Source organism: Rhinolophus sinicus, linkage group LG09 (assembly GCF_036562045.2).
Source record: "Rhinolophus sinicus isolate RSC01 linkage group LG09, ASM3656204v1, whole genome shotgun sequence".
Taxonomy (NCBI): Eukaryota; Metazoa; Chordata; class Mammalia; order Chiroptera; family Rhinolophidae; genus Rhinolophus; species Rhinolophus sinicus.
This window is the reverse complement of record NC_133758.1, coordinates 64,086,215-64,104,616: the sequence shown is the minus strand read 5'-3', so window position 1 is coordinate 64,104,616 and position 18,402 is coordinate 64,086,215. Positions and strand designations below refer to the sequence as shown.

The 18,402-nt window shown below is 34.2% G+C and overlaps 1 protein-coding gene across 4 annotated transcripts in view; it reads left to right on the top strand.

Annotated features, from left to right (window-relative positions):
• CDK13 (cyclin dependent kinase 13) overlaps window positions 1-18,402 on the top strand; it is a 102,801-nt gene that overhangs the window by 51,312 nt on the left and 33,087 nt on the right. For all 4 annotated transcript variants that reach the window (XM_019710219.2, XM_019710221.2, XM_019710222.2 and 1 more), the window contains exons 6-7: window positions 12,766-12,955; window positions 14,879-14,935. In XM_019710219.2, the coding sequence (XP_019565778.1) occupies window positions 12,766-12,955; window positions 14,879-14,935 (247 nt within the window). The remainder of the gene's footprint in view (window positions 1-12,765; window positions 12,956-14,878; window positions 14,936-18,402) is intronic.

Here is an 18,402-nt window from a genome sequence, read left to right as displayed (position 1 = left end):
AATTCACTTCTTCCTGTTACAGCTAAAAATATTTTCTGGCAGTTACAGATTAAAGGCAAAGATGGCCACAGGAAGAAGGGTTTTGCTTTCTTTTCCTTTCTTTACAGATTTCAGGCAGAAATGTTTTTGAATTTCACATAAATGTCTTGAAATTTTACACATTACAAATAGTTAGTCTTTGATTCTTTTGCTTGTTTTCTCAAGTAAAGAAAAGTACATTTTTTGCGGCCCTTACTTTTATGGTTAGAACTGTTAACTCATGTCCATTAACTTCCTTGATTATTTCTGATGTTGAATTCGAGAAAGCAGAGTTCCAGTACAACTTACACCTTCCATTTTCATAGAGATATGTGGAGTCGTAATTCTAATATCACTGATACTTGTCTTGCCATACCTGTCCTAACCTTCAGTCTTGGATCGATCACTTTGTTAAATATTAAAGCTGCTAGAGAAAAATCGTACAACTATGTGGGTTATTTTCTTCTCAGATTTGTGGTCTACAGAGCTGGCACTTCAGGGCTGCTGGACAGTCCGTAGTCAGCTTCTTCATTCTACAAAGCAGAATCCTGTTCTCTTAAGAGAAGACATTGCTTCATTCTCTACAAAGAAACTCACTCTGTATCCATTTGACTCTTTTATCTCAGAGCAAGTAGTATTCTTCCTGCTTCAAGGTGGTTCTTTGAAGTTCCTAGGAACCTTGTTGTGTGTTACCTCTTGTGTATTTTCAGACTCTTCCCTCCTCACTGGCTTCTTACTTTCAGCACCAAACCTACTCATCTGTCTCCTATTTTCAACAAAACAAAAAATCTTTCTCTGATTTGAATTGGCCAATGACTCCATTACTCTCTCGTTCCTTTCTTTGTTGCCAGACATTTTGAAAGAGTAATCAGCACTTACTGTCTGTAGTTTCTCACTTTTTCATTCATTAATTGGTCTGAATTACCCTACCGCTTATAGAAATAAGGTCACTAATGATTTCTTGTCAAACCAGTGGTAATTTCTCAGTTTTTTCTTACTTTACTTGGGCAACATTTACTATACTGACTTGCTTCTTTAATGTCTTCTTGGCTCTTCTGGAAAAGCTCTGGTCAGACTTGTTTTCTCTCTGTCCGATTGTTGCTTCATAGCCTCAGTCACTGGCCCTTTCTTTGCCTTTTCCTTAAATGTTGATGTTCCTTAGGGTTATGTCTTTGGTGATCTCTCTTTTTCCCAGATACTCGCATAGCTCTAAGGTGATTGTCATCATGAGCTCTGTGCCATTGTCTCATAAAAGTATTTCTAGGCCTGAGCTCCCGATGGCTACCGCTATTCCCAGATCTCTGTGCTCGCTTTACAAAGAGATCTCAGACTGAGCATGCCCCGTCGCCCCATCCGTCTGCTTGCTCCTAGCCCTGCCTTAAATCTCTCTCCTTGATTCCCTTTCATCTTTCAGGGTACTGTTGCATTTTTTAAAAAAAATTTTATTGGGGACTATTGGGGAGCAGTGTGTTTTTCCAGGGCCCATCAGCTCCAAGTCAAGTTGTCCTTCAATCTAGTTGTGGAGGGCGCAGCTCAGCTCCAAGTCCAGTCGCTGTTTTCAATCTAGTTGTGGGGGGCGCAGCCCACCATCCCATGTGGGAATTGAACCGTCAACCTTTTTGTTAAGAGCTCACCCTCTAAGCAACTGAGCCATCCGACCACCCCCCACTGCATTTTTCAGCCTATCAGTTAAAGCATTATAATACAATTATTTAGTTATCTATCTGCAATGTTACTTTATTAGGCTATTGATATCAGTGTTTCTTATTCATCTGTGTACTTATAAAAAATAAATTACTGTTGGCTGTTTTGTTGAATAGTCTCACTAAGGTAAAATTCTAAAATAACTGATACAGTATAAAGACTTATGTAAAATATAGGTTCCGAAAAATAGGATTTTCAAATGGAAACTTATAGTTTTTTAGTCCACATTCACCATTCTTATTCTTTGTGTCTGCTTCTAGCCATTACTGATTTATTATCTTTAAACAAGTAGGATCTAGGTTAATACAGATCATTTACGGAATGGATAATTGAAAGTAGATTGGTGTCTCACATCCTTTTCTTGAAATGGTTTTTCCATTAGGAATAACCTTCTGTAAGAATTTTGAAACACATTTTTATAAGTTGTGCTAGCTATGATTTCACCTTACCTTTCAAAATGTTTTGGTCATAGTGTAAAATACTGTTTTGGATTAGTAATAAGTGAACAATTTTCTTTCATCTTACTTGAATTGGTGTGCCAGTGAATTTGTTTACTTTCTTGGTGTATTCCCCCCATTTGTTGCCATATAGTTTAATAATATAACAATGTTTCTTGCTAATTATTTTTAGTAACATATTTTACCCAAAATAGCCACAAATATTTTTTCAACATGTAATAAACATTAACATTTTTAGGTGGTGGTTTACATAGTTTTGTACTAAGTTTTCATAGCCACCGCACATCTCGTCTCAGTAGGTCTAGCCACATTTCAGGTGCCCCATAGGTAGTTGTAACTAACGCTTCTGAATAGACAGTGTAGTCATAGACAGAACATAGCTTGATATTGGCCCTTCTTTGGAGTTGACATTGTGTTTGACCTATTTTGGTGTCTCCTACCAATATCTTTCTCTACTTCCTATTTACCTTACTTCCTGTAACAGCCTGGGGCTTTTTGTGGAGGATCCACCTTTTATCTCTTCTAAATCCGTGGAGCTGACTCCACTTCCAGTTCCCTAGGGCTGTGTCACTCAGATCTGGCCACTTAGAGCCTTACAGTTTTCCTGTCCCTGGGTCGGAGACTTTCCCTAAGATTGCTGTATAGAGTGATGTCTTCTTAACTGAGATGTGAGCCTGAGAGCAAGAAGGGGCTGTTGCTGCAGCAAGTGCCTGAGGCCATATGGGTTCTGAGGTGAGAGAGCCAGCGCTGAAGAATGGAGAGAGGGAAACTTAGACTCTTGCCACAGGATTTTTGAAAGTTCTATTTCATTTCATATCCAAAACAAAGGAAAATATTTAGAAGATCGATAAATTAACTCTTTTGGTTTTTTTTGTTCAAGCCAGTGTGCATTGGCTTGTAGAAAGTCCAAGGCTGACTAAAACTTGGATTAGAGGTATGGATTAGGGAATAGCACAGAATTCTTCTGGGGCTGATGGGAGGGTTTCCACCAATTAGAAGTCAGGTCCAAATTGTGATTGCTACGCCTCAAATGCTTGACTTGACTTCTTATCAAGTTGTTCAGACTTTTTGGTGGGGCATATAATGAAGGATTCAACCTAATTATAGTGAACAATAATGATTGTACTATCTTAATAAAGGGGATCAGAAATACAAGCAACACAATAATTTATCCCCCAGGATGTTCTCTTCATTTCATTTTATTGCTTTGCCTATGAGTACAGAGCTTACTGTGATCAGCTTTTACTGAATTTAAAATCTCTTGTATTTTAAGGAGTTTTAACTAAATATTCTTTAATCTTTTCCTCTTGAAAATAAAGTTCCTCTGTAAGAAGTATAAAAGTAAAATGAGTCTTCCATAGTCATTGAAATAATGCCATTATACATGAAAAAATAATTAATTTCCCATTTTCTCTTTGTACATTGTGCCCCACTCAGTGTTAACGGCCTGTTATGTATCCTTCTAGACCTGCTATGCTCAAAAATGGAACTAGAAATAATAGAAGTGTATATTTAAATATATATATTGAGGGAGAGCAAGAGAATCGGTCAATCAGTAAAGCAGAGACACAGTTCAACAGAGAGAGTTCGATGGAGTCTGAGAGAGACCCACAGACAGGGACACAACGAAACAGAGACAGAGACAGAGAGCCACAAGAAATCCCGCAGACCCAGACACACACACACACACACACACACACACACACAAACACACACACGCACACCTTTCACTGTTTGAAAAATCCTCTGTGTTCCACCTATTCATTCCCACCCTCAAAACCTTGGCAGCCACTGACTTTTTACTTGTCCCCTTAGTTTTACCTTTTCCAGAATGTCATCTAGGTGGAAACATACAGTATGTAGCCTTTCCAAATTGGTTTCTTTCACTTAGTAATATGCATTTAAGTTTGCTTTGTAGATTTTCATGGCTTCATACCTCATTTCTTTTTAGTGCTGATTAATGTTCCATTGCCTGGATGTACCCGTTTATCCATTCACCTACTGAAGGACATTTTGGTTGCTTTCGAATTTTGACAATTACGAGTAAAGCTACTATATACATTCGCGTGCAGGTTTCTCTGTGGACCACTCTTGGGTAAACACCAAGGAGCGTGATTGCTGGATCAAATGGTTAGAGTATGTTTGCTTTTGTAAGAAACTTCCACACTGTCTTCAGAAGTGGCTGTATCATTTTGTATTCCCACAAGCAATGAATGATGGTCCAAATCTTCACCAGCATTTGGTGTTATCGGTGTTACAGGTGGGATTTTTGCCATCCGAATAGGTGTGTATGGTATCCCATTGTTGTTTTAATTTGTCATTAGTTTGTTTAATGGCATCTGTTGAAAATGTTTACAAATGCTTATGTGCCATCTGTGTTTTTTCTTTGGGAAGGTGTCTCTTCGTATCTTTTGCCCACTTTTTAATTGGGCTGCTTGTTTACTTATTGTTGATTTTTAAAACCAGTCTTTTATCAGATATATGTTTTGTAAAGATTTTCTCCCAGTCTGTGGCTTGTTTTTTCATTTTCCTAATGGTGGCTTTCTCAGAGCTGAAGTTTTTAATTTTAATGAAGTCCAACTTCTTTCTCAAGAAGACCATTTCTACTTTACAGATTGTGAATTTGGTGTTTCTACCAAGTCATCACCAAGTCTATGTTCACCTGGGGTTTTCTTCTATGTTATGTCTAGGAGTTTTATAGTTTTGCATTTTACCCTTAGGTTTATGATCCATTTTGAGTTAATTTTTGTGAAGCATGTAAGGTCTATATCTGGATTCATTTTTGTTGTCGCATGTCTGTGTTTACCTATTCCAGAGGCATTTGTTGAAAAGACTATCCTTTTGCCACTGAAGTGTCTTTGTTAGGTTGTTGTAGATCAGTTGACTTTTTTAAAGGGTCTATTTATGGGCTTTCTGTTCAGTTCCATTGATCTACTTGTCTGTTCCTTTGCTCATACTACATTGTATTACTGTATTGATTATTGCAGTTTTATAATAAGTCTTGAAGTCCAATAGTATCAGCCCTGTAACTTCATTTTCCTTTAATACTGTATTCACTATTGTGTTGCCTATTCTATATGAACTTTTGCATTTCCATATGAACTTTTTCATTTTGTCAATATCCACAAAATAATTTGCTGGGATTTTGATTGGGATTGTGTTAAATCTATACATCTGTTTGGGGAAGAACTGGCATCTTGACAGTATTGAGTATTCTTATCCATGTACATGGAACATTTCCATTGATTTAGATCTTTGGTTTCTTTCATCAGAATTTTGTCGTTGTTCTCATATAGCTCTTGTACATATTTTGTTAGATTTATACTAAAGTTGTTGGGTATTTTTTTTTTCTGCTAATGCAAATGGTGTAATGTTTTTAATTTCAGATTCCAATTGTTCATTGCTGATATATAAGAAAGCAGTTACCTTTTTGTATACTGTGTTTCCCCGAAAATAAGACCTAGCTGGACAGTCAGCTCTAATGTGTCTTTTGGAGCAAAAATTAATATAAGACCCGTTCTTATTTTACTATAAGACCGGGTCTTTATAATGTAATATGATATAATTAATATAATATAATATAATATAATATAATATAATATAATATAATATAATATAATATACTGGGTCTTATATTAATTTTTGCTCCAAAAGACGCGTTAGAACTGATTGTCTGGCTAGGTCTTATTTTCGGGGAAACATGGTATTAACTTTGTACCTTGCAACCTTGTTAGGAACTAATTGTTTATTAGTTCCAGGACTTTTTTTCTTGACCTTGGGATATCTACATACACAGTTGTGTCATTTGTGAACAAGGCATTTTATTTCTTCTTTCCTAATCTGAATACTTCTTATTTCATTTTCTTGTCTTGCTGCCTTAGCTAGGTCTTACAGTATCATGATGAATAGAACTGGTGAGAGGGGGTATCCTTAGCTTGTTGATGTTAGTGGGAGATCTCTCACCATTATTAAATATGATGTTAGCCACAGGTTTTTGTAGATATTGTTTATCAAGCTGTGGATGTTCTCTATTCCTAGTATGTGAGTTTTGTTGTTGTTTTTTAATCATGAATAGTTGCTGGATTTTGCCAAAAGCTTTTTCTGCATCTATTGCTATGATCGTATGTTTTTTCTTTGTTAGCCTGTTGATGTCATAGCTTATATTAATTTTGATTTTTGCCTTGCATACCTGGAATAAACCCCATTTGATCACGTATATAATTCTTTTTTATACATTGTTGGATTTAGTTTGCTTATTTTGTTGAGAATTTTTACATATATGTTCATGAAACGCATTGGTCTTTAGTTTTCCTTTCTTGTAGTATCTGTCTGATTTTGGTGAGAGTAATTCTGACCTCATAGAATGAAGCTGGGAGGTAGTCTGTCTTTTTGTATTTTCTGGAAGAATTTGTTGAGATTTGGTGTAATTTCTTCCTTAAATTTTTGGTAGAATTCACCAGTATATCCATCTAAGCCTGGTGCTGTCTGTTTTGGGAGGTTATTAAGTATTGATTCATTTTCTGCAGTATGTAAAGGCCTATTCAGATGATTAATATCTTGTGTTAGTTTTGGTAGATTGTGTTTTTTAAGGTATTGATCTATTCCATCTAGATTATCAAAGAGGGCATCGAGATGTTAATATAGTCCTTTACCATCCTTTTAATGTTCTTGGGAGCAATAGTGATGACTTGATATTAGTGATTTCATTTCTGATAATAGTAGTTTGCACCTTTTCTCTTTTTTTCCTTTAGTTAACCTGGTTAGAGGTTTACCAGTTTCTTGATCTTTTCAAAGAATCATTGGCTTTTAGTTTTGTTGATTTTTCTGTTGATTTCCTGTTTTCAATTTTATTGATGTGTTCTAATTTTTATTATTTCTATTTTTCTTTTTTTTTTTTGGAATACTATTTTTTATTAGTTTCAGGTGCACAAGACAAAGCAATACTTAGACGTTTATCATTTATATCCCTCACACTGTGTGAACCTCCCTCCCCCCATCCACTATACCTCTGACATTGCACAGAACCGTTACATTTCCACTGTCTCTATTCCTAATGCTGTACTCCGCTTCCTGTAACCATATACATATATATATATATATATATATATATATATATATATATATATATATATATATAAATTATAGTTGACATTCATTATTGTTCAGCTCCAGGTGTACAGTGCAGAGATGCAGAGATCAGGCATCTACATCATCCCTGAGGTGGTCTCCCAAATGGGACACGTGTCCATCGGATACCCTACATATTTCTATTTTTCTGCGTACTTGGAATTTAATTTGCTTCTTTTCTAGTTTTCTAAACTGGATAATTAGACTGTTGATTTTAGATCTTCTTTTCTAATACATTCATTCAGTGCTGTAATTTCTCTCCAAGCAATAGCTCTGCTGCATCCCACATAATTTGGTAAGTTGTGTTTTCATTTTAATTTACTTCAGAATATTTTAAAATTTCTTTCTAGACTTGTTCTTTGACCTATATGTTTTTAAAAGTTTTTCTTTAAGCATTAGGGTGAAATTTCTTAGTTTTATTATTGTTAGTTGCAGGTATAAAGAACAACAATGATTAGACATTTACACCCCTCACAAAGTGATAACCCTCCCCCTAAGTCTATTACTCCTCTGACATCATACATAGCTATTACAATACCAATGACTATATTCCCTATGCTGTACTTTACATTCCGTGTGTCTCTGTATCTGTTTGTCTATCTATCTATCTATCTTATCTGTCTGTCTACACACACACACACACACACACACACACACACACACACACACGGTGCCAAAAAATGTATACACATAAGAAAGGAAAACTGTATTAAAATTGTAATACTCAATATATATAAAGTGGTTACCATCAATGTCCAGACACTTGTGATGATGGCGAACTACTGCTTGAGCAACGTTGACCAAAGTGTCCACTTGTATACATTTTTTGGCACCCCCCCCACCCGGTACATATATAATTATAGTTGACATTCAATATTATTTTATATTAGTTTCAGGTGTACGGTGCAGTGGACAGGCGTTTAAATAATCTACAAAGAGATTCCCCTAATAAGTCCAGTATCCATCTGACACCCTACATCGTCTTTACAACATTATTGATTATATTCCCCACACTGTATTTTACATCCTCATGACTATTTTGTGACTACCAGTTTGTACTTCCTAATCCCTTTACCTTTTTTTACCCATCCCACAATTCCCCTCCTGTCTAGCAACCATCAGTTTGTTCTGTGTATCTATGAGTCTATTTCTGTTTGCTCGTTTATTCTGTTCTTTAGATTCCACATATAAGTGAGATCATATGGTATTTGTCTTTCTCAGTCTGACTTACTTCACTTACCGTAATATCCTCGAGGTCCAACCATGTTGTTGCAGATGGTAAGATTTTGTTTTTTTATGGCAGAATAATACTCCATTGTATAAATGTACCACAAGTTCTTTATCCAGTGGTCTATTGATGGACATTTTGGTTGTTTCCATATCTTGGCTATTGTTAATAGCACTGCAGTAAACATAGGGATGCATGTATATTTTCATATTAGTGTTTTAGATTTCTTTGGATAAATATACCAAGGAGTAGAATAGCTGGATCATAAGGTAGTTCTATTTTTAAATTTTTGAGGCATCTCCATTCTGTTTCCCATAGTGGCTGTACCAGTGTGCAATCCCACCAACAGTGCTCGAGGGTTCCCTTTTCTCCGTATCCTCCTCAACACTTATTGTCTGTTGATTTATTCATGATAGCCTTTCTGACAGGAGTGAGGTTGGTATCTCATTGTGGTTTTTATTTGCATTTCTTAGATGGTTAGTGACATTGAGCATTTCATATGTCTGTTGGCCATGCATGTGTCCTCTGTAGAGAAATGTCTGTTAAGGTCCTCAACCCACTTTTTAATTGGATTTTTTTTTTTTTTTATGTTGAATAGTATGAGTTTTATATATATATATATATATATATATATATATATATATAAATTTTGGATATTAACCCCTTATCAGATATATCATTGGCAAATATTAAAAGTTTTTTATTTTTTTAAACTAAGTATTTTACGGTTTTCCTGCTATCGTCCTGTTAATGATTTTTAGTTTAATTTCACTGTGGTCTGGTAGCATACTTTGTATGATTTCTGTTCTTTTAAATTTGTTTAGGTATGTTTTAAGGCCCTGAATGTGCTTCATGTTGGTGAATGTTTCATGTGAATTTGAGAAGAATATGTGTTTTGCTATTGTTGGATGAAGTATTATATAGACATCATTTAGATCCACATCATTGATTATTGTGCTGTTCAGCTCAAATATGTCCTTACTGATTTACTTTTTTTTTTTTGCATCTATCAATGAATGTTAGAGAAGTCGTGAAGTCTCTAGCTATAATAGTTTGTGTACTTTTAAAAATTTGTGTGCTTCTATCAGTTTTTGTTTTTTGTTTTTTTCCCCTGATTTTGTCAATAAGGAGTGAAAACCTTAAGGGTTGTTGTGTCTTAGCGAATTGACCCCTTTATCGTTATGCAATTGCCCTTTATTCCTGATAACTTTTCCTTGCTCTTATGTTTGCTCTTTCTGAAATTAATATAGTTATTCCTGCTTTCTTTTGATTAGCAGTAGTAGCATGGTAAAGCTTTCTCCATTTTACTTTTAATCTATCTGTCTGTATTTAAAGTGGAGTTTTTGTGGACAACAGACAGTTGGGTCTTAATTTTTTTAAACACTCTAACAGTCTGTGTGTTTCAATTGGTAATTTAGATGATCGGCATTTAGGGTAATTATTGAGATAGTTGGATTAATACCTACCATATTAGTTATGTGTCCTATTTGTCCTCTTTTTCTTTTACTCTTTTTCTGCCTTCTGTCATCTTAATTAAGCTTTTTATATGATTTCATTTTTTCTCTCCTTTCTTAGCATATCAACAATGCTTCTTTTTAAAATTTCTTTAGTGGTTGTCTTTGTGTTTCCAGTACATTCACAATTTGTCCAAGTCCTCTTTAAAATAACATTATATTCCTTGATAGGTAGTATAGATATCTCATAACAATATTCCCAGTTCCTCCCTCCCATTCCTTATAACGTTATTGTTATTCATTTCACTTACCTACAAGCTGTAATCACTGAAAACATTATTGCTGTTATTTTAACAAACTGTTAACAGTTAGATGAATTAATAAGAAAAATAAAAGATTTTGTTTCACTTTTATTTATTCTTTTCTAATGTTCTTCCTTTCTTTATGTAGATCTGAGTTTCTTTCATATGTCACTTTCCTTCTTTCTGAAGAATTTCTTTGGCCTTTGGCAAGACAAAGCTACTGGGCACTAATTTCTTCACTTTTTGTTTGTTACAGATTGTTTTTATTTCTCCGTCACTTTTGAAGGATAATTTTGCTCGATATGGATTTTTAGTTGACAATTTTTTTCAGTTTTTGTTTGTTTGAGAATGTTTTTATTTCTCTGTCACTTTTGAAGAATAATTTTGCTGGATATAGAATTTTAGGTTGGTGGGTTTTTTCTTTCAACACTTTAAATATTTCGTTCCACTGTCTTTCTACTTGTATGGTTTCTTAAGAGAAATCAGATGTAATTTGTTATCTTTGATACTATATAGGTAAGGTGTTTTTCCCTCTGGCTTCTATCAAGATTTTCTTTTTGTTTTGATTCTCAGCAGTTTTAATGTGATATACCTAGGTGTGGGTGTTTTAGTATTTATTTTCTTTGGTGTCCTCCAAGTTTCCTGGATCTGTAGTTTTCATATCTACTATTAATTGGGGGAAATTTCAAACATTTTTTTACTTCAGATATTTCTTGTGTTCATTCTCTTTACTGTTGTTTCTGATATTCCCATTGTACATTATGTTAACACATTTTGTAATTGTCCCACAGTTTGGGAGTATTCTGTCCCTTTTTTTTCTTTACATATTTTGGTTTTGGAAGTTTCCATTGATATACCTTCAAACTCACTAATTCTCTGCTTGGCCATGTCCTGTGTACTATTACACTGTTTTTGGTTTTGAGCATTTACTTTTGATGCTATCTTAGAATTTCTATTTTTGTCCACTGACTTAAATTGGAGATTGTAATAATTATTAGATATATATTTGGGACTTGTTTTCTAGTGTATATTATATTACAGTGTTCTGTCTATTCCTATATTATGCTGCGTCATATTAATTTCTGGTAGTACAAGTGTTTATTTTCAGAAATGTTTTGGCTGGTACTCTGGTTTTCATTTTCTTCAAGGTGAATTTTGAAATTATTTTGTCAACTTGAGTTCGTAGAGCAAAAGAAAACAAACCAAATTGTTGGTGGTTTTATTGAAATTGTCTTAAAATACAGAATTTCATAGTTTGGTATTTCTTAATGAATTTGTATAATTCTTTTTAAACTTTATTCCTAATCATTTGTAGTATATATTTTTTTCTATTGTGGAGTCATTTAAATTTTATTTTCTAATTGTTGCTGGCATATATGAAGTCTTTTGCTTTTTGTATATGGCTTTCTCTAATCAAACTACTCTCTGTTTATTCTTTTGGATTTTCAGGACGTTCATCTTATCTACCAATAATTATATTTTTGTCTCTTTTAATATTTATACTTTGTCTTTAATTTTACTTCCTAACTCCTAGAACAGTTAGTAATAATAAATTTTTTTGTTTTGTGTACAACACCTGGCATTTTACTAGTAAATATGTTATTAGTTTTGGTTTCAGAGAGATAACCATTATGAACTTTTAAGAAAGAATCCTTCTATTAGAAGTTTACTACGAGATCTTTGCTCTCTTTAATTAGAAACTGTGAACTTTCCTCAGAGTTTCTGACATATTGATAGTTTTCGTTTTTTGACATAGATGTATTGAATTTTATTAGCTTTTCCATTCTTGATTTGCTAAACTAAACTGCTTGATTGAGATATTTTTTGGTATATAGCTTTTGGTTCAATTTGTGCAAGCTTCATGTAAGATTTTTGAATCTCTCATGTACAGTTGTGTATATGCTATGTTATTTTATGTTTTGGTAGCAGGGTTAAGCTGTTTTTATAACTTAAAGTTGTAATTTGTGTGCTTTCAAATGCTCTGGAGCTGTATAGACAGAATTCAATTATATGTTTGTTGAAGGCTTTAAGGAAGTCATTTAAAGTCCAACTGGGCCCAGATATTGTTTTTTTTTAATTAAAAAGAATTCTTTTACCACCTTTAAATTTTCTTTGATGAGCTACACTGATTTTATTCAGCTTCTGCTGAGAGACAATTTGTTCGATATGTAAGACAGTTAAGAATTTATTTTATATTAATCACACCCAGAAACTATGAAATGTGGAAATCAGCAGGGTTGATTTTATGTCATAAGAATTTTGTTGATGAGAAGCAAACTGGGTTAAGATGTGTCCTTGGGGTGTATTAAACTAATATTACATTCAGATAGAAAGAAAGACGTTATTAAAGTGACAAAGTAGCACCTCTTTTCAGGGATTGATTTTCACTCCAGAATTTTATTTAAAAAATTTTGAACCTACAGGAAAGTCGTAAGAATAAAAATTTTTAATGTTGTAATTATTCTTGTTTGTAGGTGCATTTTATCTGGTATTTGAATATATGGACCATGATCTGATGGGACTACTGGAATCAGGCTTGGTTCATTTTAATGAAAATCACATAAAGTCATTTATGAGACAGCTCATGGAAGGTCTGGATTACTGTCATAAGAAGAACTTTTTGCATAGAGATATTAAATGTTCAAATATTCTTCTAAACAATAGGTATGATATATGTGTTCAAAATGAGTGTTATAAAATATATGCCTTGATTTTGTTAAAAGGATTTATAATTTAGGTTACAGATGACCCTTGAATAACTCTGGGGATAGTGGTGCCAAACTTCTGACACACACACACACACACACACACACACACACACAATTGAAAATCAGCGTGTAACTTTTGACTCTCCAAAACCTTAACTACTAATAGCTTCCTGTTGACCGGAAGCCTTACTGACAATTTAAGTAGTTAAGTAATATATATTTTATATGTTATATGTATTATATACTCTATTCTTAGAATAAAGTAAGCTAGAGAAAAGAAAATGTTATTAAGAAAATAATAAGAAAGAGAAAATACATTTACAGTATTTATTAAAAAAAAAATATCTGCATATAAGTGGACCCATGCAGTTCAAAGCCATGTGGTTCAAGGGTCAATTGTACAAGGTGTGATAAAAAAATATGGTGAATGTTTTAATAAAAATTTATTACAGTTAAAGACACATCGCCATTAATCCCCCTCAAAAAATACCCCCTCGCGTCGAACACACTTATTCCATCCTTCTTGTCACTTTATGAAGCAGTTCTGGGAGTCCTCTTTCATGTCTGTAGATAACACTGTTGTGACTGCCTCCATGTCCTGAATTGATTCAAAACGTTTACCTTTTGTGGTCATTTTGACTTTGGGGGAGAGCCAGAAGTCATACTGTGCCAGATCGAATGAATAAGGTGGATGAGGACACACCGTAATGTTTTTATTTGACAGAAATTGCCGGAAGCCACATGTGACATGGAGTGTTGTCATGATGGAGGATGATTTATAGCACACTTTAAAACACACCTTCTCTCAACTGTAGTTCACACCTGACTGAATGCACTGAACAAGTTGAAACTTGTCACACACTGTTACTAAGGTTCGACGCACCGCTTTCTGTATTGAAGGTCCCTGCCTTTCCGTTGGATGGCACTCGGCAGCTGCATTCACTGTAGTTTTTGATCACCCCTTGTATTTATTGCTCAAACTGTTTTAACATAGTCAGCAATATTACAGCTTGGGGTATTTCTGAAATTGTGTTAAATATACTTTAGTTAATTAACTTCCAGTAATAGTTGGTCATATACATAAAATACTTAGTAGTTGACTTCCTTGTTATTTCAAATAATGTGAATGTATCTTCTAATAATTAGTATGATTTTAGCTTTAGTGTAAGAATAGATTTTAGAATTTTTTTATTTAGGTTTTTAAAAACAGTCATTACAGTTTTAAAGTGAACTTTTATTGAAGTGTGTACAGACATACATACACACATATACCTACATACATACATACAAACATACAAAGCTTATGTTGAATATTTTACTGAGAGCATAACCTGAAGTCTGATAATTCCATTGTAATTGGTATTATTTGTTAGTTTAAGTGAAGTATGCCTGGTCCTGATTTTAGTTGATATAAAGTGTTCTATGCACCTAGCCCCTCTGAGAAATGGAAAATTAAACATAAATTTAAAACAGTGGTTTAGTTCTTGAGTATTATTGACTTGAACAGATAATTTGTCTTATTAAGTAGTAGACATCTCATTTTATTTTATTTTATTTTCATTGAAGTACTTTTATAGATAGGAACTAAACAGTACTGAAATATTGTTACAGTAGTACTACTGTAATAATTGTAATAATAGTAAAAATAACACTAGTATTATAGTAGCTGAAATTACTCAAAGAGAAGTACTGATTTTTTACCTTATTTTATCCTGACTTTTTTCTACTTGCCTTTACCTATAGTACCTGAGGTACTGCAGTGTGATCAAAGTTCAAGTTTATATGGGTGTATTTTTGATTAGCTCTGGGAATAGAATATGAATGTGTATGATCAATTCAAAGGAGACTAATAACCTTTTGTTCATTTTACTTCCACCAGAGGGCAGATAAAACTTGCAGATTTTGGACTTGCTCGGTTATATAGCTCAGAAGAAAGGTAAGAGTACTTTCAAATAAATATTATAGACACAGGAGACCAGTTTTAGAAGCTATAGTAAGAAAACCTTATTGATAGTCTATTTGTGTAAGGAAAGGGAAATCTACTTTCATGGTTAAATGCATGGAGTAATAAAATTTTATACCATAATTGGATTGACAGAATTTTACACATTTATCTCAATTTTAAAATAATTTTTTTTTAACACTTAGAGGTAAATATAATTTCTTTTAAAATGTGCCATTTTAACTGTAACTTAAGTGAACTTAAGGATTTTTTTTTTTTTTTAGAAATTTATACTTAAATTTCTATTGCATGTTGAGACATTAAGATATTGGTAATTTTTGTATTTAGTGAAAAACCTTAGTATATACTTTTTATATTGCATGTTTAAAGTTATAAACTTCGTTTTAATTATTATTTTGGACTTCCTTTTTAAAAAATTAGTTATATCTACAGCTTGTTTTAAGCTCCCTAGGACTTTTTATTTAAACAAATTATTGTGAGGAAGTTCAGTATATAGCTTCTCTTTGTGGCGCTTCTCTGGCTCAAGTTGGCATGTTTCCCACTTCGGCGCATTTTGTGCCTGGTGGTAGTGAAATATGACTTGTCTTGTTAGAACTAATACGTAATTTCAAAATAATTGTTTTGTGAAGTAGTGGATTATATGTAATAAAGCTCTAGTTTAGCCAATTCCTTTCCTATCAGACACCATTGTTTCTTCATTTTTAGATACATATTTAATTCTGACATTTTTTATGTATGACAACACTGATTTCTTTAGTGTAATTATATCTAATATATTGAAATATCACTTATTTGGAATTCTTAGAAATAGGTATGACTCTTTGCCAGTTCCTGGTTAGTTGAAAAAAATCCTCTTTTGTTGAATTTTTTTAGAGTGAAAAAAATCTGTTTATTTTGAAACTTTCAGTGCCTGTGACATCATTCTGAAAATTATTTTCATTGTTTGGTGTGTAGAGGTTTTTAAATGGTGTGCTTTGGATCTATTTGAGGTCCATGAAACCCCTCAGAAACTGTGGTATGGATGGATTGTTAATGGGCAGGGCTAATGTCCCTCTACCTACGTTAGCCAGAGCTTTTTTGGTTTTGTTTTACCTACTGCGCTTCTAATTAATATTTTAAGAAAGAGTCGTATAGTTGGTTTTTTTTATTTAAACTTTAAAACTATTCTAGAGCTTAAAAGCTACAACCTTCATTTCACATTTGAGAAAACAGACCCAGAAAGGATTGAGTGAGTTTAAAAATAAAAATATTTGTTGCCAGAGTCAAGAGAGTATATAGTTCAAGGTTTCCACCTCCCAATTTTTTATTCTTTCCATCCTATATAATAGTGCCTCATGGTAGAAATTGAAGGAAAAAAATGAATTGGTCCAAATGTTTACTTAATCCGAAATTTGACTCGAAGTTGTTTTTTTTTTTCTTTTAATTTTTTATTGGGGAATATTGCGTTGGGGAACAGTGTGTTTCTCCAGGGATCATTAGCTCCAAGTCGTTGTCCTTCAATCTAGTTGTGGAGGGCGCAGCTGAGCTCCAAGTCCAGTCGCAGGGGGCGCAGCCCGCCATCCCATGTGGGAATTGAACCGGCAACCTTGTTGAGAGCTCACGCTCTACATCCGGTCGCCCCTCTGGAAGCTCAGCGACAGCTCGTTGTTTTCAATCTGGTTGTGGAGGGCACAGCTCACTGGCCCGTGTGGGAATCCAACGGGCAACCCTGTTGTTCAGAGCTTGCGTTCTAACCAACTGGGCCATCCGGCTGCCCCTGTAAAGCCAAATTTTATCTATCAAATATTTTTAAATGGAATATTGGGTTTTAATTAAGTGTCAGGTTGTGATACGGTCCTTGTCCTGCTGAATTGATACAAGAGTTTTGAGCTTAAAGAAGTAGGAAATTTAAAATCTTGTAACTTTGCATTTTCAGATAGTGTATATTAGATTTTTCTGCTTAATCAAATTTGTAAGGTAAAATTTGGTGTATAAGTTTTTTTTTATAAGCTAATATCCTATCCTTCAGGGGTTTATGTACTCCTTTAAAGCTTTTCTTTTTTCAGATTTGGATAATTCCAATTTCTTTAAAATCAGAAAAGTAGGCTTACTTTAATGGAACTACTTTAAAATACATCTATTGTTCCAGTAAACTTTAATAACATAGTGATTTCTAGCATACTGAAATCTGCCTTTAACAGATTTACTGTATTGTCCCAAATTTTCTAGATATTCCTTCAAATAAACACACAGCAAATGATTTTTCATTCACATTTCTTTGTTACAAGCAGAAAGATAGGGGTTTACCATAATACATTCATCAAAATGTTGTCACTTTGAAGTATTTTCTAAGTAATTAGCTAGAGACAGAATAACTGAAGTGGTCAAGAAATTATTTCAGGGCTTTTATCTGTTTTGAAATAGAGCAGATGTCATCTTACCATTTTGTAGCATCATCCACATTCCCACTCATTTGATTTGGAAAGTCTTTCTTTGAATTTGAGAAAAATTGATGGAGTTACAGCTAGTAGGTAGGAATTGAACATTGAGGGAGTGTTACCAATATGGATCTCCTCTGTCAGGTGTGCTACAATGTAAGAAAGAAGGAAAACCACTGGGTTAAAATTAGAGGGAAAATGATTCCTTTAAACTTGAAGAAGCATTTTCTCATTTTGAATGTCAGGATTCATACTTCGTTCCATTTGGTGTTGGGAAATACAGAACTTGAGAACAGAGGTTTTTGCCCCAGTTTTTCATTGCCCAGTTCATTTTTTTCGGTAGCTATTTTAAGTCCAACTTTTCCTGAGACTTTAGTCACAGTGATATACCCTCTTTGAAGTTTTTATTTTATTTTACTTATTTATTTAACTAAATTAATTAATTAATTAATTAATTTTTTTGCAGTTTATTCCTCAGGGACAGAATGAGGGGGTGGAGGAGGCCCTTGGTTCGTTCCCAAGCAGCTTTCAGGGCTTTTCATTTACTATTTCCTGGACTCTCATAACATCCTTGAAATCCTCCCCAAGCATTACTTTAGCTATAAAACTTTCTTAACCCTTCAGGCACGGCTCCCTAGGCCCCACGCCAAGCCTGTCAGCCCACCCTCGTGGCCAGGTTGCTGAACTTCCCACTCTGATCGCTGACTCCTCTGAGCTTCATTGTTTATCCTCTGGAATGATGATTCCATGTCTCCTGTCTGTGAGTCTCATCTTCTCTCCTGGAAGCTGAGGCCTGTGGCTTATACCCGTGTTATATAGGAGGCAATCCATAGGTGGACACTCACCGGGCTAGCCAGTCACTGGCCCCAGCCCAGCCTTTGTTCTCTGGTCATCAATGGAGGACTATCTACTCCTCCATTGAATTCTCAGAACATTGCCTCTTTTCCCATCCACCTGTCAGTCTGGAGGACATTTTACTCACGGCTAGCCCCTCCAGTGTTGCTGGAGCTGGGGACAGAAAAG